At 37.6% G+C, this 24,280-nt stretch overlaps 1 protein-coding gene across 8 annotated transcripts in view; it reads left to right on the forward strand.

The window, feature by feature from the left end:
- Window positions 1–24,280, forward strand: part of CTDSPL2 (CTD small phosphatase like 2) — an 82,871-nt gene that overhangs the window by 9,313 nt on the left and 49,278 nt on the right. For 4 of the 8 annotated variants that reach the window (XM_004751285.3, XM_045067621.1, XM_004751280.3 and 1 more), the window contains exon 2: window positions 17,805–18,014. The exons of 1 other annotated variant lie outside the window; for it this stretch is intronic. In XM_004751285.3, coding sequence (XP_004751342.1) covers window positions 17,829–18,014 — 186 coding nt within the window. In that variant the 5' untranslated portion in view covers window positions 17,805–17,828. Of the gene's footprint in view, window positions 1–3,898; window positions 3,955–4,317; window positions 4,369–8,711; window positions 8,891–17,804; window positions 18,015–24,280 lie in introns of those variants that run through there. 3 more of the 8 variants (XM_045067620.1, XM_004751281.3, XM_004751284.3) reach the window with 3 other exon arrangements.

Below are 24,280 nucleotides of genomic sequence, written 5' to 3' on the forward strand. Positions count from 1 at the left end.
TAAATGTTAAAAAAAGGGGCGCCTGGGTGGCTCAGTGGGTTAGGCCGCTGCCTTCGGTTCAGGTCATGATCTCAGGGTCCTGGGATCGAGCCCCGCATCAGGCTCTCTGCTCAGCAGGGAGCCTGCTTCCTCCTCTCTCTCTCTCTCTGCCTGCCTCTCTGCCTACTTGTGATCTCTGTCTGTCAAATAAAATAAATAAAATCTTTTATAAATAAATAAACAAATAAATAAATGTTGAAAAAAGTGGAAACGTTTTACATTATATACTCCCTCATCCCCCACCCCAACGTCATGAGTTCTTAGGCTTAACATGTCATTGCCCCCATTGCTATGTTTGTTTTATGACGTAATTTACTTAAATTGTGCCATTTTCATTCGTTAATAGTGGATTTATTTCCCTAGTGTACTCATTTCCCAATCTTTACTTGTTTTATTCTGTATTACTTATAATAGAAAAGAGCATATTTAGTGGAACTCCACAGAAGACCTAGAGGATATATTAAATTCTAACATAAATAAAATTACTGGGATGAAGCAATATGTGCATGTTCAGAACTCTTTCCTTTATATTTTAAGTTTAAATAATATTACTAGGTTATAGCAGGTGTAGTATTGGCAGTTTCTTACTGGTATTTGGCCCAGTTAATATGTATCATTTAATTTTGTTATTAGGATGATGCTGACCTCATAAAATGAGTTGAGAAGTGTTCCCTTCCTTTTTCTAAAAGAGTTTGTGTTAATTCATTGTTTTGTTTTTGTTTTAAATGTTTGGTAGGACTCTTCAGTGAAGTCATCTTCACCCCTGTATTGGATACTTTTCCTATAATTTCAGTTTTTTTAAATAGATATAGGACTGTTCAGGTTACCTATTCTTTTTTTTTTTTTTTTAAGATTTTATTTATTTATTTGACACATCACCAGTAGGCAGAGAGAGAGAGAGAGAGAGATAAGCAGGCTCCCCACTGAGCAGAGAGCCTAATTCAGGGCCCGATCCCAGGACCCCGAGATGGCCACCTGATCGAAGGCAGAGGCTTAACCCACTGAGCCACCCAGGTGCCCCTAGGTTACCTATTCTCCTGTGAGTTTTGTTGGTTCATGTTTTTTGAGGAATTTGACCATTTCTTCTGAATTGTTGAATATATGGGCATAAAGTTCTTTGCAGTATTCCATTACTGTTCCTGTAATGTCTGTGGGATGTGTAGTGATTTTCACCTTTCCATTCCTGATATTTGTAATTTGTGTTTTTTTTTCCCCCTCAGTCTTGCTGGAGATTTATCAGTTTACTGATCTTTTCTAAAAATTAACTTTTGATTTCATTGACTTTTCTGTTTTCGTCCTCAATGATTTTTGGTTCTGTTGAATGCTTTGTCTCTTGACAGTGGGATATATATTTCTTCTTTGTGTGTCTTGCAGTATTTTTTTTTTTTTAAGATTTTATTTATTTATTTGACAGAGAGAGATCACAGGTAGGCAGAGAGGCAGGCAGAGAGAGAGGCGGAAGCAGGCTCCCTGCCAAGCAGAGAGCCCAATGTGGGACTCGATCCCAGGACGCGAGATCATGACCTGAGCCGAAGGCAGCGGCTTAACCCACTGAGCCACCCAGGTGCCCCCTCTTGCAGTATTTTTATCAAATGCTAGATATCATGAATAGGACAGTAGAGACCGGGCTTCTTAGTGTAGGGGTCTGGATTAGTTGAGTTTTGGTTTTGTTGTTGCAAAAATTTTTTCTTTGCAAAGAATATTTAAAGTGCACCATTGATTTCAAACCTCTCTAGTGGTACTTTGTCCATTAGCTAGAAATTGAGGCATAAAAAAGTGTTTCTTAGTTTTTGACTTTCCTTGTGCATTTGTCCCCCCTCTATGTGGACTGTAGATATTCCTGATTCTTTTCCAGTGGGAGATTACTGTTACGTTAATCTGTGCTCGCTCACCTGGGGGTGGAATCAGGAATATGTCTGTTGTCCTGGTCCAGTCTCAACGTAGGGTAGGCCCTATGTCTCTGGACGTCAGGAATGGGGCTCTGTCAGTGATAGCCACTCTGTGCTAAATTAGGCCTTTTCAGGTCTTGTTTAGAAATGTGTTTCCCAAGCCTTGCCTTAGTGGTAGGAGATCTCTGAAGGCAGTGATACTAAGATTCTGGGCCCAAAACTGTTTCCTGCCCCCTCCCACAGTGGTCAAGGGGTTTTTCTTTGACTCTACCCTTATCCTTAATAATGTCTTCACTTACGCCTTGAACATGACTGGACTGGCTGCTCTTTCCCCAGCTTTAAAGTTTTCTTTCCTTAGGGGAGAAGAATCCAGTTAGGGCTTTGATATTTTTCCTCTGGTAGAAGCTGCTCTTCTCTTAAGCCCCGCTCCACAGAAGATTTTTTCTAATCATATGTTCCCATATATTGTGAGTACCTGGTGGAGGTCTGTGGCAAAGATACTGCAAATATAGAGCCCTATTGTGTCTAGGGCTTCCAGGAGTACTACATTCTATGCCAGCCCACTTTGCCTTAAGGAGTTTATTAACAAATTTAGATGAATTATTTTTACCAGCTTTTTTGGCCCCACTGTCTTTTCTCATGCTCTGCTGTAGGTGAGCCAGAGCTTACATTCTGTCTTTCCTAGGAGGGAGTTGTCTTTTCTTGAATATTTATTTGGTTGTCCTGTGACCTTAGCTCTCTGATGGGTTCAAGAAAAGTTTGATTTTGTAGTTTACCCAGTTTTTTAAATTGTTAGGCTGGTAGCATTTTCCTCAAAACTTTCTGTTGTGTAGGCAGAACCCAATTAATGTATAAAAATGGATCTTTAGGCAAAACTCCACAATTAGAGGAGCTTTCCTGTCTGTCCTACAAATTCTTTGTTCTTAGGTTGCTTGGGATAAACTCCCTCTGCCTTTTCCATAGTTTAGTCCCTATTGGGGGGTCTGGTGCTGCAGGGTCCGCCTGATGATAGAACACTGTAATCATTGCTCTGACAGCCAGCCAGGGCAGAAGGTTGAGGTGCCGGATGGAACATGCAGCGGGAAGAGCAAATTTTTTCCTCTTCCCTAAGTATTGTGGTTACTCCCAAACTACCTTATGGTTAGCCCTTCCTTTACAATTTTTTTATCTTTCCCCCAAATCTATCTTTCTCCCAATCCTGCTTATCCTTCCATTCCATTTCCTGTTATGAAAGGCCCAGAAAAACCAGGTAATATTAAAATTTTTTTGTCCCAAATTTAGATGAACTGTTTCAGTACTTTATATCTGACAACCCCACCATTTTTTGGTCTACGGGTTATTTTGTCAGTTCTTAAAAGTAGTAAATATATAAACAGCAGAGTATGGGGGCAGATTTTACTTGTCCCCTTTTCTGTACTTTCCTTTCCCCTTTTCTGCATTTCTGTTCTTCCCCGTGTAGTTTTTTAAAAAGTTAAAAAATAAGGGATTTTGTTTTCCTATTCCAGAGTCCCCATCTCTCACTCTCTTGGAATCCTTTACCTTACATTTTCATAGTAGCTCAGAGAAAGGGATTAGATGGAGACCTGTAGGGTTCCCCACCCCCCTTTTAGTTGTGGTAAAATATAGAAAACATAAAATTCACCTTTGAAACCTTTTTTTTTTTTTTTAAAGATTTTATTTATTTGACAGGCAGAGGCGGGTGGGAAGCAGGCTCCCCGCCGACCAGAGAGCCCCATGCAGTACCGATCCTAGGACCCTGGGATCATGACCTGAGCTGAAGGCAGAAGCCTAACCCATTGAGCCACCCAGGCGCCCTTAAATTATTTTTAAATGTACAGTTCAGTGGTACTAAGTACATTCATCTTGTGCAGCCATTACCACTGTTTATCCATCTCCAGAATTTTTTCTTCTTCCCAAGGTGAAACTCTGTATCTGTTAAATAATAGCCCTCTTTCCCTTCCTTCCTCCAGGCTCTGGCAACCACTATTCTACTTTTATCTCTATTGAATTTGAGTAGGTATCTCATGTAAGTGAAATCATATATTATTTGTCCTTTTGTGACTGATTTATTTTCCTTAGCATAATGTTAACAAGTTTCATCTATGTTGTAGCATATTGCTGCATTTACTTCCTCTTTGGGGCTGAATAATATTCCATTGTATATTCGTATTGCATTTTATCTGCTTACCTGTTTTTTTTTTTTAAAGATTTTATTTATTTATTTGACAGAGAGAGAGCACAAGCAGGGGGAGCAGGAGAGGGAGAAGCACGCTCCCCACCTAGCAGGGAGCTGAATATGGGACTCCATCCCAGGACCCCGTGATCATGACCCGAACTGAAAGCAGATGCTCAACTGACTGAGCCACCCAGGCACCCCTCCACTTCTCTGTTGATAGACACTTTTGCTTCCACTTTTTGGCTATTGTGAATAATGCTGCTGGTAATATGGCTATACAAATGTCTGTTTGCTTTCAATTCTTTATAGAGTATATATCTAGAAGTAGAATTGCTAGATCATACAGTAATTCTATTTTAAATTTTTTGAGGAACTGCCATAGTATTTTCCACAGTGACTGAACCATTTTGCATTCTTATCAGTTCACAAGAGTTCCAATCTCTCCATATCCTTGTTGACACCTCTTATTTTCTGGTTTTTTATTATAGCCATCCTAGTGGGTGTGAAGAGGTATCTCATTGTGGTTTGGGTTTGCATGTCCCTAATGATTACTGATGTTGCATTTTTTTTTTTTTTTTTTTTAAAGATTTTATTTATTATTTATTTGACAGAGAGAGAAATCACAAGTAGGCGGAGAGTCAGGCAGAGAGAGAGAGAGAAGCAGGCTCCCGCTGAGCAAAGAGCCCGATGCGGGGCTCGATCCCAGGACACTGAGATCATGACCTGAGCCGAAGGCAGCGGCTTAATCCACTGAGCCACCCAGGCGCCCCGCATTTTTTTTTTTTTAAAGATTTTATTTATTTATTTGACAGAGAGAAATCACAAGTAGATGGAGAGGCAGGCAGAGAGAGAGAGAGGGAAGCAGGCTCCCTGCTGAGCAGAGAGCCCGATGCGGGACTCGATCCCAGGACCCTGAGATCATGACCTGAGCCGAAGGCAGCGGCTTAACCCACTGAGCCACCCAGGCGCCCCTGATGTTGCATTTTTTGATGTGCTTATTTACATATCTTCTTTGGAGAAATATCTGTTCAAGTCTTTTACCCATTGTTTAAAAAAAAATATTTTATTTATTTATTTATTTGATAGACAGAGATCACAATTAGGCAGGGAAGCAGGCAGAGAGAGGAGGAAGAAGCAGGTTCCCTGCTGAGCAGAGAGCCTGATGCAGGGCTCAATCCCAGGACCCTTGGATCATGACCTGAGCCGAAGGCAGAGGCTTTAACCCACTGAGCCACCCAGGTGCCCCTCTTTTACCCATTTTTGAACTGGGTTGTTTGATTATTTGTTGTTGTTGTTGTAGAAGTTTTTCAGATATATTCGGATATATAATATTCAGATATTAAGCCCTTATGAGATACATGGTTTGCTTATATTTTCTCTCATTCCATTGATTGCCTTTTCACTGTTGATAGTATCCTTTGGTGCATAAAAGTTAATTTTGATGTAGTTCAGTTATCTTCTTTTTCTTTTGTTGCCTGTACTTTGGTGTTACAGCCAAGAAATCTTTGCCAAATTCAGTGTCATGAGCTTGTCCTCTTTTTCTTCTAAGACTTCTATAGTGTTAACTCAAGGTCTTTGATCCATTTTGAGTTAATTTTTGTATATAATGTAAGAATCTAGTTTCATTTTTTTATTTGGATGCTCAGTTTCCCCAGCACTAGAGATGGATAATTTTACTATCAATAGGCTTGGTGTAGAAATATGGAAGGAATATAGTTTTCCACACTGTTGGTATAATTGTTTAGGTTCAAAATTTTTTTTCAAATTTTATTTTTAGAGAGAGGAAGGGAAGGGTAGATGGGGTGGGCGTAGAGAAAGAGAGAGGGAGAGAGAATCTCACGTAGACTTCCCAATGAGAACAGAGCCAGATTTGGGGCTGATCCCAGGACCTTAAGCCAAAACCAAGAATCAGACACTTGACAAACTAAGCCATCAAGACTCCCCTAGGTTTTTCTGTTCAGTTACACTGTGGGTAAAAATATGCCATAGGACCTACCCTGGAACTGTAATCCCCATTTGTAACACTATTTCTATGAGAAATTTTATTTTGAGCTTCCAACTGCCAATTTGTAAACACAGCTGTTTGTAAGTTAACCCTATTTTAAGGCTTTGTATAGACAGGGGTTCAGCAGGAAAATCACTTATGAATGACTGACTATGTATTTAGAAAAGAGCAGAGGGAAAAACAAACTTGAGAGGCTAATGGGAAATTAGAATCATTAAAATTTTTTAGTTTCTTGGTGGTAAATAAACCATTGTCGCTTATTTTTATTGAAATTGCATGGAAATTGTTACTTAGAACACTTCTGCCATTTTTTCCACCTCATTTCCACTTTATGTTGTTGAAAGATTAAAAGTGAAATAATGTATTAGAAAGCACTTAGGACAGTGCCCTGCACCTAGTAATTAATAAAGGACAGATGTTTGTTAATATATTTAACTTTTTCCATGTTCAGGTAAATGTAGGTACTTTATTTTTGAAAAGGATAAGTTAAGGGTTGGTTTTCTGGAGTGGACAGGAGACTTACTAGAAAACTAACACAATACTTTTTACAGTGCTTTGGTAGTGTGGTTGTTTAGATTATGTTTCAATATTCAGGTAAGATGGGCATTTGAACCTTTATTTTAGGATTTTATTTTATTTTTTTAAGATTTTATTTATTTACTTGACAGATAGAGATTACAAGTAGGCAGAGAGTCAGGCAGAGAGAGCGAGGAGGAAGCAGGCTCCTTCTGAGCAAAGAACCCGACGTGGGGCTCAATCCCAGGACCCTGGGATCATGACCCGAGCCGAAGGCAGAGGCTTTAACCCACTGAGCCACCCAGGCACCCCTACTTTAGGATTTTAGTAATTTGCAAGAAATGCCAAGAGATTAAATTAGCAAATATTTATTGAGATATTTGAATATATAAGTGTTTTTTGAAGTATTAAATATAGTTCCATTATTTTGAGGAGTTGGGGCAAATAATGCAAATATCTTCCTCTAAATTAAGCCATAATTGGCAAATAAAAAAGTTATATAAAAATCTTTAAGTTTTAAAATGAAAAAATTTCAAGCTTTGGACTTACAACAAGGAAAGTTACGCTTAGCCAATTGCTAGAGTTAAATTCTTTTTAAAAATTCTTTATTTTGTTTGTTTTCTAGGTAGGTTGTGGGCCCAGTGTAGAGCACAGTGTGGGGTTGAATTCATGACCCTGAAATCAAGACCTGATGTGAGATCGGGAGTCAGAAGCTTAACTGACTGAGTTACCCGGGTGCCCCTAGAAATTCTTCTTTATTAAATAAGGGAATTATTGATAAATCGCATTTTTTTTTTTTTAAAGATTTTATTTATTTATTTGTCAGAGAGAGAGACAGCAAGCACAGGCAGACAGAGTGGCAGGCAGAGTCAGAGGGAGAAGCAGGCTCCCTGCGGAGCAAGGAGCCCGATGTGGGACTCGATCCCAGGACTCTGGGATCATGACCTGAGCCGAAGGCAGCTGCTTAACCAACTGAGCCACCCAGGCGTCCCAATTGCATTTTTTTTTTTTAAAGATTTTATTTATTTATTTGAGAGAGAGAGAAAGAGGTCAGCAGGAGAAGCAGGCTCCTTCAGGGAACCTGATGTGGGACTCAAACCGGGGACTCTAGGATCATGACCTGAACCACCCAAGCACCCAAGTATATTGCAGGTTTTATTCAATTCACTTTAAAAGTTTTTTTGGTTAGACCTCATTTAACATTTTAAAATACTTGTATGGGGAAGTAGTGGACTTGATGTCTCCTTAAGTATTTGAGCACATTCTAGGTTATCTTTAGACAGGAAGACTACCTGAAAGATTACTGCTTTGGTTGGGGAAGTTGAACTAAAGTCTTTTTCAACTTTCGCGTTTTGATCCTTAGAGGAAAAAATGAGGAAAGGGCATACATAGGCGTTTAACAAAATGGGAACTAAAGGTAGTCCATACATATAATTAAAACATTTAATTTAACCAGTCATTATGACAATTTAGTGTCATTTTTTACTTTCACTTAGCAAACATTTTACAAATTAAAAAATTCTGATGTGCAAGATTCAGTATGTGGATAGGTGGGGCCCTCTTTGGTCTCTGTTGTGCCTGTGTACTACCTTAGCCAGAAATGTGATTGTCCAAACACCCCTGCAACTTCAAGCTATTAGAGCTGTTGGCCCTCATAGTTTGCCTGCCATAGAAATTATTACTTACACCAAAACTGTTACTTATACTGGTGACCACTGAGTGTGGTCATTGCCCAACTGCTTTAAATCTTGTGAGTCTCTTTTTATGGTGACCTCAAAGTTGGCAGTCCTCTCAGCCTGACAGACCATCTGAGTTTGGAGGTGGAGGATTCAGGAATAGAGCAGCCCCGGATAAGAATGACACAGACTCCTAAGGTTCTTACTCAAAGTTGAGCAGTTTTATAAGCATTCTCAGAGTGTTAAAGTGTCTTGATTGGTTTCTAGAGTACTGAAATGGTGGTTTTTGTTATTTTGTCTAACTGAGTGCTTGCTTTTTGGGGAGATTTATTGACCATAGTCAGAATTCCAGGGATTTTATTTTTAACTTCCTCTCTGTCTCTTGTCTTCTTGTTCCATACTGTGTCTAGGTTCCTGAGGACCCAGTAGATGACAGACCTGGAATTAGAAATCTAAATACTAAATTAGATTTATCTCATAATAGTCTCACAATAGCAATGCCAGTGCTATTATCCTATATATGATTATTGAAGCCATATATATACCCTTTGCTGTGTTCTTCCTATTCCCCCCTCACTTTTTTAAGTAGGTAAGTATATTTACATTGTCAGAGAATATACATACTATATTTTCTCTCTTTCAACCTTCATTTTATTTTTGCTGTATGAGTAACTACATGTTGTATGTTTGATAGTCACCATTAGTTCTTGTGCAGTATCTGTATCAATTGGGTTTTCTCAAATGCTCTGATTTTATAGCAAGGGCTCCATAGGCCCAGCATTCCTAGAGTTTTTGCTCATTGATAATAGTTTTTGGCCATTATTCTTGTTATCTTTGTTGGATATATGTTCTTTTCTTGACTATTTTAAATATGTTGCTCCATTCTTTGGCATAAAGTGTTGCTATTGAAAAATTTAATGTTTTTTTCCATTATAAAGTCATTTATAATGCATGTCTACATCAGGGTTCTGCATACTGCTGCACATGGGCTGATTGCCTGTGTTTGTAAACACAGTTTTATTGTATGTAGCAGCTATGCTCATTCACTTACATACTGTTTTTGGATGCTCTTGCTATGCAGTGCCATAGACAGTATTGAAACCAATGAGCATGGTCTAGGCTGATATTGGAATTTCATTTAACCTTCACCCTGTGGTCTGCAAGCCTAAAATATTTACTGTGTTTTATAAGAAAAAGTTTGCCTACATCTGGCTTAGATGATAAAGGATTTTTCCCTCTTTAAAGTTCAGTAAAGTTCTGTAATTCGTATCAGACTGTTTCTTCACATTTGCTATTCTCCGTTCTGTTTCTTTCAATACATGGTTTCAGACTTTTTCTATTTCTGGAAAGTTCTCTTGTTTTTGAGTATCTGATCTGTTTTTCAGTATTTACCAGTTTCTCTTGAATCTTTTTTTAAAGTAATCTCTTCACCTAACATGGAACCTGAACTCACAACCCTGAGATCATGAGTTGCATACTTCACTGACTGAGCCAGCCAGGCACTGCTTGAATCTTTTTTAATGTGTGAAAATATTCTTTCTTTTTTGTGTTCACTTAATTCTTTGTTCCTTCTTTATTGGCCTATTTCTGAAATGATTTTTTTCTATTTTTTCACTTTATTTCCCTCTCTTCAAATCCTGGTTAAGTGGTTTAGTATCAATGTCTTTAAGGTTGCTTGGAAATAGTATGTAGTTGTGATCTGTTTTTGTGGACTTAACTTTTATAGTCTTATTGTCTGTAGAAAGTTAGGGGTTTAAAAAATTTTCTTTCAGTATTTTATTTATTTTTTTAAAGTGGGCTCCACACCCAGTGTGAGGCTCGAACTCATGACCATCCCCAGGGTTAAGAGTCAGATACTCATCAACTGAGCCAGCCAGATACCCCCCAAAAGTTGGGGGTTTTATTCTGCTCTCTCTCTCTCTCTGTTTTTGCTTCTCTCTTTTTTTTCTTATCACTGTATGGGATCTGACTAATTTCTGTAACTATTTATTTATTTATTTATTGACAGAGATCACAAGTACGCAGAGAGGCAGGCAGAGAGAGGCCCCACTGAGCAGAGAGCCTGATGCAGGGCTCGATCCCAGGACGCCAGGACCATGACCTGAGCCCAAGGCAGAGGCTTTAACCCACTGAGCCACCCAGGCGCCCCTTCTGTTACTTTTTAATGTGTAATTTGTTTTCTTGAACTTTTAGGAGGACTTTTGGCTCAAGACAGTTTTTTGACTTACTGAAGCTTTCTGTTACTTTCTATGTTCAAAAATATGGAGGATTGCTCTCTTGAGGTTGCTTAGTTTATGTTCCTCTGCTTCCCTTTTCCTAGATTTTCTCTTTGCTTTTCTCATTTGATCCTGTCCTACTCTATTTTGACTTAATTCAGTTTTCTCTCAGTGTTGAATCCTGTTGGTAGCTCTGGTAGTCCAGGTTTTTGTTGTTGCTTCTCTCTTTTAATGGAAAATATCAAACATATGTACAAAGTAAACAGAATGGTATTATGAAGTACCATATGACCATCACTGGGTTTGAGTACTACTAACATTTTTGTCTGTCTTTTAGATCTGTATCCCCACCCGCTCCGACTTCCTGCTACCCGGTATTGTTCATAAAAACTTTCTGCACGTGTTTATTTTGTTAAAATTTACATACTTGGAAATAAATAGATTTTAGCTCTAAGTTTTGACAGATAGATCCACACTCCATCACATATATGTCATTTCTTTTCCCCAAGACAGCTTCTATTCTGATTTGTTTCTCCTAGATTATTTTTGCCTCTGACAGAATTTCTCTATTGGTGTATTCAAATATGTATTCTTTTGTGTCTGCCTTTGCTCAGCATTATTTCAGGTTCTTTCAACTTGTTAATGATAATAGTAATTGTTTTCTGTTTTTGATTATTAATACATGAAAACACCACAGTATTTGCTTTTCTGTCTCTTTTTCCAGTTTGAGGCTACTGTAAATAAAGCCTGTCTAAACATTTTTGTAAAAGTATGGTGTGGACCCTTTGCATTTCTCTTAGATAAAAACTTGAAGTGAAAAAAATTATTGGATCAAGGGGCGAGGTGTTGTTGAATAGAAATTTACCAAAAACCTAACATTCCCACCAGGAGAATATGAGAGTGCTTGTTGTTCCACACCTTTGCTACCATTTATTATTGTCAGTCTCTTTAATTTTTGCCTTTCAAGTAAATGTGGATTAGTATGCTATTTTAATTTCAGCTTCTGCTTCTGATGGTGAATTATATTGAGCATCACTTCATAAGCCTTTGGCCAATCATTTAGCTTTTATGAAGTGTCTTCTCAGGTCTTTTTAATTTTTATGAAGTCTAGTTATCTAGTTTTTGCTTTTGTGGTTTCTCCTTTTGTGGTTGTTCATACAATATGATGTCCTCTAGTTATAGTTTTACTTTTTTCTTTCTAATGTGAATTTCTTTTACTTCTTTATTTGTCTTTCTAATTCCATGGCATAGATCTCCAGTAAAATGTTGAATAAAAGTGGTGAGAGTAGATAACCTTGTCTTTTTCTTGACCTTAGGTGGGAAGCATGTAGTTTTTCATTATACAGTATGATGTTAGCTGGGGGTTTTTGTAGATGCCTTTTCTCAGGTTTAAGAAGTTCTCTTCTATTGCCAGGTTTTTTAGTATTTTTATTGTGAAAATGTGTTGGGTTTGGTCAAATGCTTTCTTTTTTTTTCCCTGCATCTTTTGAGATGATCATATGGAATTTTTTATTTCCTTAATAAGGTGTATTATGATTCATTTTTCATAGTTAAACCAGCCTTGCATCCCTGGGATAAATCCTACTTTGGTCATAATGCATCTTCCTTATTCCTTTTTTAAATTTTCTTTCTTGCTTTTTATTTATTTATTTATTTATTTTTGATGTGTATTCCTTTTATAAAGCTGCTGGAGGGATGCCTGGGTGGATCAGTCAGTCAAGCATCTGCCTTCAGTTCAGGTCATGATCCCATAGTCCTGGGATGGAGTCCTGAATTGGGCTTCTTGCTCAGCAGGGAGCCTGCTTCTCCCTTTCCCTCTGCTTGCCTCTCCCCCCGCTTGTGCTCTCTCTCTCCCACTCTCTCTTTCTCTGACAAATAAATACAATCTTTAAAAATAAAGGAAGAAAGAAAAAAAATGGATAAGATGAAGAAAAAAAAGTTTGTTTTTTTTTTAAATCTGCTGGATTTAGTTTGTTAGTTTTTTGTTGAGGATATTTGCATCTATGTGCCCAAGGAATACTGACTAGTAGTTTTACTTTTTTTGTAATGTCTTTGTTTGACTTGAGTATAGAGTAATACTGACCTCATAGAATGAGTTGGGAGGTGTTCCTCAGTTTTTTGGGAGAGTTTGAGAAGGATTGGTGGTCTTTAAACGTTTGATAGAATGCACCAGTTAAGCCATCTGGTACTGGACTTTGCTTTGTAGGTGGTCCCCGCACCCCTCAAGATTTTATTTTTAAGTATTTTCTATACCCAAAGTGGGGCTTGAACTCACAACCCAGAGATCAAGAGTTGCATGCCAGCCAGGCATCGCTGTGAGGTTTTTTAAAAAAATCATCATTAATTCAGTCTCTACTTATTATGAGGCTTCGGATTTTTTTTTTTTCCCTTGAACCTGTTTTACTTTTGTCTTTATAGGAATTTATCCATCTCATCTAGGTTATCTAATTGTTGGTGTACAGTTGTTCATAGTATTCCCTTAAAATTGTTTTTATTTCTGTAGGTTTGGTATTAATGACCCATCTTTCACTCTTGACTTTGATAGGTTGAGGCTTTTTTTTTCCTTGGCTCATCTAATTTAAGGTTGCCAATTTTATTTATCTTTTCAAAGAACAAATCTTTGTCTTCATTAATTTCTTTTTGCTTTGTGTTTTTTTTTTTTAAGATTTTATTTATTTATTTGACAGAGAGAGAGATCACAAATAGGCAGAGAGGCAGACAGAGAGAGAGGAGGAAGCAGGCTCCCCACTGAGCAGAGAGCCCGTTGCGGGGCTCAATCCCAGGACCCCGAGATCATGACCTGAGCCAAAGGCAGAGGCTTAACCCGCTGAGCCACCCAGGGGCCCCTGCTTTGTGTTTTAAATAATCTATTTGACTTATTTCTGCTTTATTCTTTCTTTCTTTCCTTCTGCTTGCTTTAGGTTTAGTTTGTTTTTCTCTTTATAGTTTCTTATGCTGAAGTGTTTGTTATTGCATTGAGGTCTTTTTTCTGATAATAATCATTTACATAAATTGTCCTCTGAGCACTGTTTTGGGAGCATCTCATAAGTTTTTGTATGTTGTAATTTTGTTCATTTCTTCCAGAAGAATTTTCTTTTTTTTTTTTTTAAGATTATTTATTTATTTGTCAGTGATAGAGGGAGAGAGAGCGAGCGAGCACAGGCAGACAGAATGGCAGGCAGAGGCAGAGGGAGAAGCAGGCTCCCTGCCGAGCAAGGAGCCCGATGTGGGACTCGATCCCAGGACGCTGGGATCATGACCTGAGCTGAAGGCAGCCGCTTAACCAACTGAGCCACCCAGGCGTCCCTCCAGAAGAATTTTCTAATTCCCCCATGTGATTTCTTCTTTGACACAGTGCTTACATATTTAGTTTGCTGTTTAATTTGTGCGTATTTGTTAATTTCTCAGGTTTCTTTCCTTGTGATTTCTAATTTCATTCCAGTGTGGTTGGAAACCTTATACTTGTATGATTTCAGTCCTTTTAAGTTTATTGATACTTGTTTTGTGTCCAAACATGTAGTCTGTCCTGGACAATGTTATAGATTCTGCTGAGTGGAGTGTTCTGTATGTGTCTCTTAGGTCAAGAGACTTGTTCATGTCTTTGATTTCCTTATTGATCTATTCATTATTGAAAATGAGGTATTGGGGCACCTGGGTGGCTCAGTGGGTTGAGCCTTGCCTTTGGCTTGGGTCATGATCTCAGGGTTCATTCATTGTACTGCCTCTGTCTGAGGTGCAATCGCTAAGACCACTTTAAAGAGTAGAAGGTAGCTATATAGACTTGATTTGCTCCCTGGCTTTATCCAGAGGTTTTTGTCCCGCTGTCCCTGATGAACAAAGCAAGTGAATACCAAAGCCACACTCATGATAGCCCCTTCAGATTTCCAGAATATGTGTTTTTCCATCAGAGCTGAGTGGCAGCTTTTGAATTCATTTCTATTAGATGAACTGCATATGTTTTTCTCCACATACCCTGTGGTACCACACTTGGGTCGTTGTAGCCTGCAAATTAGAATACAGAACACATTCTTCTGCCACCACAAACACTTCGACCGGTCAGCACTGTGCTCACTGATGACTTCTCTGCCCATGCAAGGGCCTCTGCTTAGCAGAGCTTGAAGGTGAAAGCGCAGAGGAACCAGGAGAGGTGGCCATCGTAGGAGGTTGTGCCAGTAGGCATGGAGTGCTCATTGTCGCACCTGTCAGGACGGAGGACCTGCTTGACTGGCCTTGTGCCATTGGCAGCCCTCTGGAGGTTCAGGGTCAGGGCTGTGAAATGTTGGAATTGCCTTTTAGGGCAAAGGCCTTACTGGCACATCTCCATGGCCATGGCAAGAAAAGACAACATGCCTTTGTTGGATTGGGCTGTGAACTTACTTGTTTGCACCGCACAGCCCTCAGGAAAGGTGTATGCTCTGGCACCATGTCACCTCCAGGGCTGTCCCTCTTATGGCCATTTTGCCTCCCAGAGGCCTTTTAAAAAGATCTATCAAGTACACCTTTTACAATTCACTAATGGAATGGACAAAAACCTACTTTTCAGCTCCTTCTTTGAATGTCTTTCTTTCAAGTAAATGCCCACTGGTTATTTTTGAGTTTAAAGGACCTTTCTCCTAGTCTTTCCTAGAACTGTCTTCACTCTTTTCATGTGGAGTGATCTAGGACTTTATATATACACTATGATATGTATACTTACTTGCCAGACTTTTTGATTCTCATGGGCAGAGGTTATAGTTTTCATTCTTACCATTCCAGTGGCAGGTGACCGTAAGTATTTAAATTTTAATCAGCCAAACTTCATAAGACTGGGCTTACTTATAGGCCTCTGGTCTTTTAAGATCTACTTTAGATCAATGTATTATTTCATAAAGTTTATAATTTCCATTTAATGATTCTCAGCTTTAGATAGATTAATTCTTAGGTATTTTTTTTTATTTTTTTTTTTTTATTTATTTGACAGACATAGATTAGAGAGCGAGGAGGAAGCAGGCTCCCCACCGAGCACAGAGCCCGATGCGGGACTCGATCCCAGGACCCCGGGATCATGACCCGAGCCGAAGGCAGAGGCTTAACCCACCGAGCCACCCAGGCGCCCCCTTTTTTTTTAAGATTTTATTTATTTATTTATTGAACAGAGAGAGAGAGAGAGAGAGAGCTCACAAGCAGGCAGAGAGAGAAGGAGAAGTAGGCTCCCCACTGAGCAGAGAGCCCGATGTGGGGCTCGATCCCAGGACCCTGGGTTCATGACCTGAGCCAAAGGCAGAGGCTTAACCCACTGAGCAGCCCAGGTTCCCCAATTCTTGGATATTTTTGAAATAACTTCAAAAATTAACAGAAATTGATTAAACATAGTTTTGAGAAATTCCCTTCTTGCATTTTCTATATGGGAATTTTCCTTTTCTAAGGCATGCTGTACTCAATAACTAAGGAATTAAGGCAACATTTATCCACTCTAAATAGGGTTTTAAAGTAAATAATACATGCCTTGAATGATAAATCACTTTAGAGGTTAACATGGACTCTAGGAGAAAAGGCAGTGTTTTTTATTTTGGGATGGCAGCTTAAAATTGAGCACCATTTGCTGCTAGGAAAAAAGCGGTTGTTTTATTTAGGGACTCCTCTGGTGAATCCTTTGAATTTGAGTTTTTTTGTTAGAGTAGATTATATATATATATATAACTTTCAAAAAGTTTCTTTTTTTTTTTCTCTGTGACTGTTAACTTTGGACATTGTGTAAAGACACAATGTCTTGAGCTTCTTAATTGGTCGGTGAAGACCCTATCCTTTGCAAGGAATTTCTGCATCCTTAGGAGTTTAGAATGCTTAAGTGGAGTTAGACTTTTCTGTGAATGCATTCACTGTTGTGAGTAGCATTATTGTTCTCTGCACTTTATATAGCCTTTTCTAATTCCTTTTCATTTTGAGGCTCAGGATGCTAAGGTGAATATATTCTTTATACAGGTGAAAAAACAACTGACTGTAGTTTAGCTATGATTGAAATAGGATTAGAATTCACATTTCTTAATTCTTAGTGTGGTAATTTTTGTATTTCTACTTCAGATTCTAATTTAGGGTATGTACTTAACCACTTCTGTGTCTTCCTACAGTTTTGCCAGCCATTAATTTTCTCATCTATAAAGTGAGAGAGTTCTAACTAAATTGCCTCATATTTTCTTTCTAACGTGAATTCAGTTTTTAAAGTTTCATTATGTGTGGTAAGATCGATTGATCATAATAAATTGAATGATCCAACTGCTCTTTTTACACTTGTATGATTGTTGATGATTAGAATCATGCTCATGGAGGGAGGCGCCTGGGTGGCTCCGTAGGTTAAAGCCTCTGCCTATGGCTCAGGTCATGGTTTCAGGGCCCTGGGATGGAGCCCTGGCAGCAGGGAGCCTGCTTCCCCTCCCACCCCCGCCCCCAGCCTGCCTCTCTGCCTACTTGTGATCTCTGTCTGTCGAATAAAAAAATAAAATCTTAAAAAAAAAAAAGAATCATGCTCCTGTAATTAATTCGTTCATTGAGGGCTTTTCCACTACACTGTGAGAAGTCAGAACCTTCCATATGTTGTTTACTATTTACTAGGTGCTCAGCCTAGCTCAGTGCCTTGAATGTGGTCAGGTGCTTAATAAATACTTGTTGAGTGAATGATTCAATGAAAGATAATGTCAGCAGGGGTGGAGGCAGTATAGCCCTGTGAAAAGAGTATGCCCACTCTTGGTGTTAGTCTTTTTTTTTTTGGAGAGGGAGAGAGAGGGTCTTTTTTTTTTTAAGGTTTTATTTATTTGGTGGAGAAACACAGCAAGAGAGGGAGAAACAGGCTTCCTGCAGAGCAGGGAGCCTGACGAGCCTCACATGGGGCTTGATACCAGTACCCTGTCATCATGACCTGACCCAAAGTCAGCCGCTTAACAACCGAGCTGTCCCGGTGCCCTGGAGAGAGAGAATCTTAAGCAGGCTCCATACCCAGCACAGAGCATGACATGGGGCTCCATCTCACAACACTGAGATCATGACCTGAGCCAAAATCAAGAGTTTGGTGCTTAACTTTTAAGACTGACTCACCCAGGCACCCTGGTGTTACTCCTATTTTTATTTTAGAAGTTAGGGGGAAGGTTACTTGGGATAATGTGTAAAACTTTAAAGCAACCTTTTGCTTAAAATGTTGCTTCCTCATTTTAATCCCCTAGAGACTTGGACCAAGAAATTTTTCTTATATAAGCTGGGCCACATTTTGGTGGGCTAGGTCTAATTGTAATAACCCTTGTTATTTTTCTCTTACAGTTTTATATGTGGCACTCATAAAAAATGAGGCTGAGAACACGTAAAGCTTCTCAGCAGTCAAATCAAATCCAAACACAACGCACTGCTAGAGCAAAGAGGAAATATTCAGAGGTCGATGATAGCCTGCCTTCAGGGGGAGAAAAAACACCGAAAAATGAAACCGGCTTGTTGTCTTCAATTAAAAAATTCATTAAAGGAAGCACACCCAAGGTAATGGTTTTACCTTGTACTTACATCATTAAAATTAAAGTTTAGATTGTTTTCTTTAGGCATGCAAAGATGAGAAGTTTAATATTGCTACTAGATTAGGAAATGTGTACATTTTGATGTCATTTTAAGAGTAATATGAAAAATATTTAAAGAATTCAAGAAAACATTTATTCTACTTAACTGATCCTTTTAGCCTTTTTTTCAGCATAGTATCATGAAAAGTAAAAAATTTTTCCATATTTATGTGAGTTCCTCACTTTTATTTTTTTCATTTCAAAGAAAAGTTAAATTTTCTTGTTAATATTAATACAGTGTTTAGGGAGGTGATTTCTCTTTCTGATTTCTAACACTTTACAGTGACAATGTATTACTTTATTCAAGAGGAAAAAGTTATTAAAGAAAAAATGGACACTGGGGCGCCTGGGTGGCTCAGTGGGTTAAGCCGCTGCCTTCGGCTCAGGTCATGATCTCAGGGTCCTGGGATCGAGTCCCACATCGGGCTCTCTGCTCAGCGGGGAGCCTGCTTCCTCCTCTCTCTCTCTGCTTTCCTCTCTCTGCCTACTTGTGATCTCTCTCTGTCAAATAAATAAATAAAATCTTTAAAAAAAAAAAAAGAAAAAATGGACACTGACTAAGAGTCACATTTTCCACATTCATACTTTGGACCAACTTGATCTGAGGAAACTCGTTTATCCCTCTGAACCTCAAGAAGACAGTAAAATGGGACTAATTCTAACTGCTTTATCTGTTTCAGAGTTGTTTTTACATTAGATGGCAAACAGAAAAAGCAGTTTGAGAAATTTTAATATACTCTATATATAAGATAGCATTATTGTTATTCATTGTATGTATTGAAGTAGACATTAATGAAAAATGGAAGATTTTGGTTAAAAAAAAAAAGTCTGGATGGGTGGGTTTTTCCTCTGTCTTCTGATTTCTAATTGTATTAATGTGGCACTATCATGTAACATATCATGATTTTTTTTTCTCCTTTAGTAGTAAGATACATCTTTGTTGGTTAGCAGATTTTTGCCCATATCAGCTACACATTCAGGGTTTTCGTATAGAAATTACTGTCAAGTTTCTTTCTTTTTATTTTTTTTTAAACCAAAATCTTGCATTGTTCATTAATGTCTACTTAAAGATGTTAAATAAGATAGGGCTACTAAAAACCTGTTTGCAAACTTATGTCTGTTCACTAATTTGGGGGGCAAGAGTTTTCCTGCAGCTTCAAATTCATTTAATTGTACTGTTAATCATTCAGATTTTTTTTCCTGTAGGGTTATTATGAAAATTAATATTGGAATGTCTTGCTAAAATCAAGGTGCACTGTCATCCCCTCTCCCCCGCCCCCTGTTTACTAACCCTGTGTTAGAAGTAAATTAAATGATTAGTTTGTCCTGTGTTATTCCTATTGAGATTACACTGGCTTCTGATTGTTATTTCTTTCTTACCTCATTGTCATTAAATCATCTCTTTGATAATATATTCTAAAGTTTTATTGAGAATCTATACAATGCTTGCTTATGTTCAGTATCTTAAGTAGTGTTGTCTTTTTCAAAATTTGGGTAGGGTTTGGCAGGTAATGTTTATTAAGTATATTTATTCATTGCTTTATACCTTTTATCTCCTTAATTCATATAAGTATTTTTTGGTAGTTTATAGAAGAGAAAAATTTAGGCTTAGTGAATTTAGGTAACTTGCATATGTCAGTAACAATAATAAGTGTAATAAATGTACAGGAATAATAAAAAAATAATAAAAACGAATAATAAAGAATAAATGGAAGGTAATTACTACCAGTAATTGAGCAATTAGAATGTGTCATACAGTGTTCTCAGTGCTCTAAGTGTAGTAACTTCTTTAAACTGTACAAACAAAGGAAGTAGCTTGTATCATCTGTGTATTACAGGTAAGGAAACAAAAGCACAGGAAGATTAAATAACTTGCACAGGGCTACTTAGTTTTAAGTGGCAACACTGGAATTGAAACCCAAATACCCTGGCTTCAGAGCCTACACTTTTAACCCACTATGCACTTTTGCCTCTACAATAAGTGATGATGCTGAGATTTAAATCCAGGTTTATTTGATTCTGATACTTACGTTCTTTGTCCTATCCCATTTTGTCTCAGTAGCTAGGTAACGTCTTAAGAGCATCACCCATCTTGTGTAAGGAAAACTCTTCATGATGAAAGCAAATAAGATTGAATCTCTTATACTACCTTCTTACTTTGTTGTTTATTTATATTCTGTCATCATTTCAAAGCTTCCTGAAACTTACTCTTTTTATAGGAACTTTTTTCCGCAGTACTTTTTGCATATATCTTCATCTCCTTTAGTCTGAGTAGATGATAAACTACATTTCTTATCTCGACAAGTGTCCTTTTTAAAACCAAATCAGTTAGACAACTCCCTGTGCTGCCTTTTTTGTTTCTTTAATACTGTTCCTTTTTGTCTGCTTTTGGACTTTTAAAGTTACATGGCTAGAATTGAACTTTTTAGACAAACCTTCTTGATTTCTCTTTTGAGCTGTAGTCGTTTCTAAGGTATCTAACATGGCTTTCATCCCTGTTTCAGGAGTCTGACTTTTTGAAACTTGCTCGTGTTGTATCACCCTACTTTACTGCTCTCCTGTTACTATTACGATTTCTAGGATCAGTGGCTCTTAGTGCTTGCCATTTTATCACCACTGACCCGTTTTTATATTTTTATATCGTTAACAAGTTTTAATCTGTATTCTAATCTTAATTTTGTATAAATTAGCCACGAGAGTATATAAGTAAACCAAACATAGGTTGTTAATTTATGAATATAAGGGTTTGTATAATTTTGCCCGGACTGCGCATAAGAAAATACCAAGGACTGGGTGGCTTAAAAAACAAATTTTTTTTACAGTTCTGGAAGCTAGAAGTCCAAGATAGGGTGTCATCAGGTTGGTTTTTTTCTGAGGCCTCTGTCCTTGACTTGGACGGCTGCCTTCTTGCTGGGTCCTGCCATAGTTACCTCTCAGTCCTTCGTGTAGTCTGTGTTGTAATCTCTTCTTATAAGGACACCACTCATAGTTGGATTAGGGCCTACCCTAATGACGCCATTTGAACTTAATTACTGCTTAAAAGCCATATTTCTAAATATGGTTATATTCTGTGGGTTAGGGCTTCAACATATGAATTTGGGAATTGGGGGGAGGGGCATGACACAAATTCAGCATATAACAGTGTGAATGGAATCTTTGGTCTCTTTCAAATCCAGATTTTATGATTCAAATGTTTATCACTTCTCTGATTTCAGAATATGAAATTGTCAGTAAGAGCACTCAAGAATTGTTGACATGCAGTCTTTCTGCTTTATAATGAGATTTTTTTGAGAGAGAGAACGAGTGGGAGGAGCAGAGGGAGAGGGAGAGAGAAACTAAAGCAGACAGACTGTGCTGAGTTTGGAGCCATATTGGTGCCGGGGGTGGGGGGTAGGGGGGCGGCGCTTGATCTCATGACCCTGAGATCACAACCTGAGCAAAACCAAGAGTGAGACACTTAACTGACTATGCCACCCACACACTCTAGCATGAGATATCTGATACATATTTGAAGTGAAGACCTCACAGCTAAACTATATATGCTTTATATCAGAAATCTCTCTATACCTTTCCAAATAGGTGGTTACTAGAGTTTTCCCATAACAAAATGATCTTTTCCTCTGTTCTTATCTAAATACTGTTGTGCTCTTGCTGTTAAAGTTTTATTTATTCATTTGAGAGGTAGAGCCAGCATAAGAGGGGTTGGGGGTTGGGGAAGAGGGAGAAGCATACTCCCCACTGAGTGAGGAGCCCTACACAGGGCTTGATCCAGGATCCTGAGATCATGACCTGAGCCATGATCATGGCCTGAACCACCCAGGCACCCTCTTCCTTACCTGTTATATTAAATTAGTGTTTTAAGATCTTCTAAGTATAACCCTTAGAAAGAAATATGTCTTCCACTATAGTCATACGTGTGAAACGAAACTCACACTTAGTATATTTGATATGTTTGATTTTTCTTCTCTTTTGTTTCTTATTCTCCTTTTAAAGGTGATTTTAGGGGCACCTGGGTGGTTCAGTCGGTTAAGTATGATGCTGGGATCTTGGGATTGAGCCCCACGTCAGGCTCAGGCTCGCTGCTCTGCAGGAAGTCTGCTTCTCCCTATCCCACTGTGTGCTCACTCAGTGTCTCTCTCTCTCTCAAATAAATAAATCTTTAAAACAAATAAAGGTGATTTTAATGCTTTAATTTCCGCATCCACTGATGGGTTGTATCCCTTGGTTTGAAAAATGTGGTTAGATGAAAACTTTGTTATAACTCTAACCTTTGTACTACTACCAAGCTTCATGGTTTTATTGGGAATTTTCTTCCTTCCTCCCAAAGTTAATATAAGTCAATCTCTCTAGATGTGTTCTTCAACAGCTAGATTAATAAGTACTTTACCATTTATTATGGCATGAAAAAATTAGAAGTTCAGATTGGATGCGTATACATACATAATCATAAAATAGACCAGATAACTACAGTTTTACTTATTTTACCTAATCTCTAGGTCTTTTATTTCTTTTTCTTTCTTTATTGCATTAGTTAGGGCCTCTAGTACGATGTTCCATGGAAGTGGTGAGAAGTAACACCTTCTCTTGTTGCTGATCTTAGAGGAAAAGAATTTATTTACAGTTAGGTATACTGTTAACTAAATGTTTTTCATAGTTCTCTTTTATTCATTTGAAGAAGTTCCCTTTTAGTCCTAGTTTGCTAAAAATTCTTAACATGTTGAATTTTCTCTAAGACTTTTCTGCATCTTTTGAGTTGTTCTTCAGATTTTCTTTTCTTTTCATGTGGAGTAGAGCAGAAATATTTTTTAATGGAAAACCAAACTTGTATTGCTGGATTTGCTTTACTGTGTTTTTTTCGAAGGGATTTTTACATCTGTGTTCATGAGGGCTTTGGTCCGTAGTTGCCTTGATTTGTCATATTTTCAGATTTTGGAACTAAGATTATTATGCTTGGATCATAAGGCAAGTGAAGAATTGTTCCCTCTGCTTATTTCTGAAAGAACTTATATTGTCTTAGTATTATTTTATCCTTAAATAAGTTTTTTTATCCTTATTTTTTATCCTTTTTTATCCTTAAATGAAGTTTTTGTGAGAGAGCTTTTATTGTAAATTGGATTTCTGTAAAATATACAAGGCTATTTAGCTTTTCTGTTTCTTGTTTCAGTCTTGGTCGTTCAAGGAATTGGCTCACTCATTCAAGTTGTTGAATTACTTGGTGTAAAGTTTTGTGATATTTACATAAATATCAGTGTCTAATGGATCTGTAATGATATATATCTTTTCATTCCTGATATGGATAACTTATAATTAAAATAATTAAATAATTAAATTATAATTTATTAATTTATTAATTTATTAATTTATTAATTTATTAATTATAATTTATCTTTGTTTTGATCTGTCTTGCTAGAGCTTTGTCAGTTTCATTACTCTTTCAAAGAATCAACATCTTTGTTAATTTTCATTTTTTCTATTTTCTATTTAATTGATTTCTACTTGTTATTTTTAATATTTTCTTATACCTTCTTTTTGATTTACTTTTACTTTTTTAGTTTCTGGAAGTGGGAGCTTAGATCAGGAATCGGTAAACTTTTTCTGTAACTGTTTCTGATATATATTTTAGGCTTTGTGGACTATATTGTGTTACAGCTACTACTCTACTCTTCAGGTAATACATAAATGAATGAGCATAACTTTGGACACAGATTTGAATTTCATATAATTTTCATATGTCATCAAATAAGGTTGTTCTTTTGATCCTCCTCCATCCCCATTTATAAATATAAAAAACCATTTTTGGAGCTCCTGCCTGGCTCATTCAGTAGAGCATGTGACACCACTTGATCCTGGGCTCATGAGTTTGAGCACTGTGTTAGGTGTAGAGCTTACTTAGAAAAAGTAAAATCTTTGAAAACAAACAAACAAAAAAACCATTCTTAGTCTCCTGGGCATACAAAAACAGCTTGCTGGAGTTGGCTTCTGGATTGTATAGTTTGCCAGCCCCTTGCTTAGATCACTGATTTTACACCACCCATCCCCCAATAAAAGTTTTAAAGCTGTGAATTTCAAAGTACTAATTTCCCACATGTTCTCATTATATATTCTTTTAAGTTTTTATTTTAATTACAGTTAATGTACACTCTTAGATTAGTTTCATGTGTACAATACAGTGATTTAACAATTCCATACATG

The sequence above is a fragment of the Mustela putorius genome, unplaced genomic scaffold, assembly GCF_011764305.1.
Source record: "Mustela putorius furo isolate JIRA1106 unplaced genomic scaffold, ASM1176430v1.1 tig00003898_pilon_pilon_pilon, whole genome shotgun sequence".
Taxonomy (NCBI): domain Eukaryota; kingdom Metazoa; phylum Chordata; class Mammalia; order Carnivora; family Mustelidae; genus Mustela; species Mustela putorius.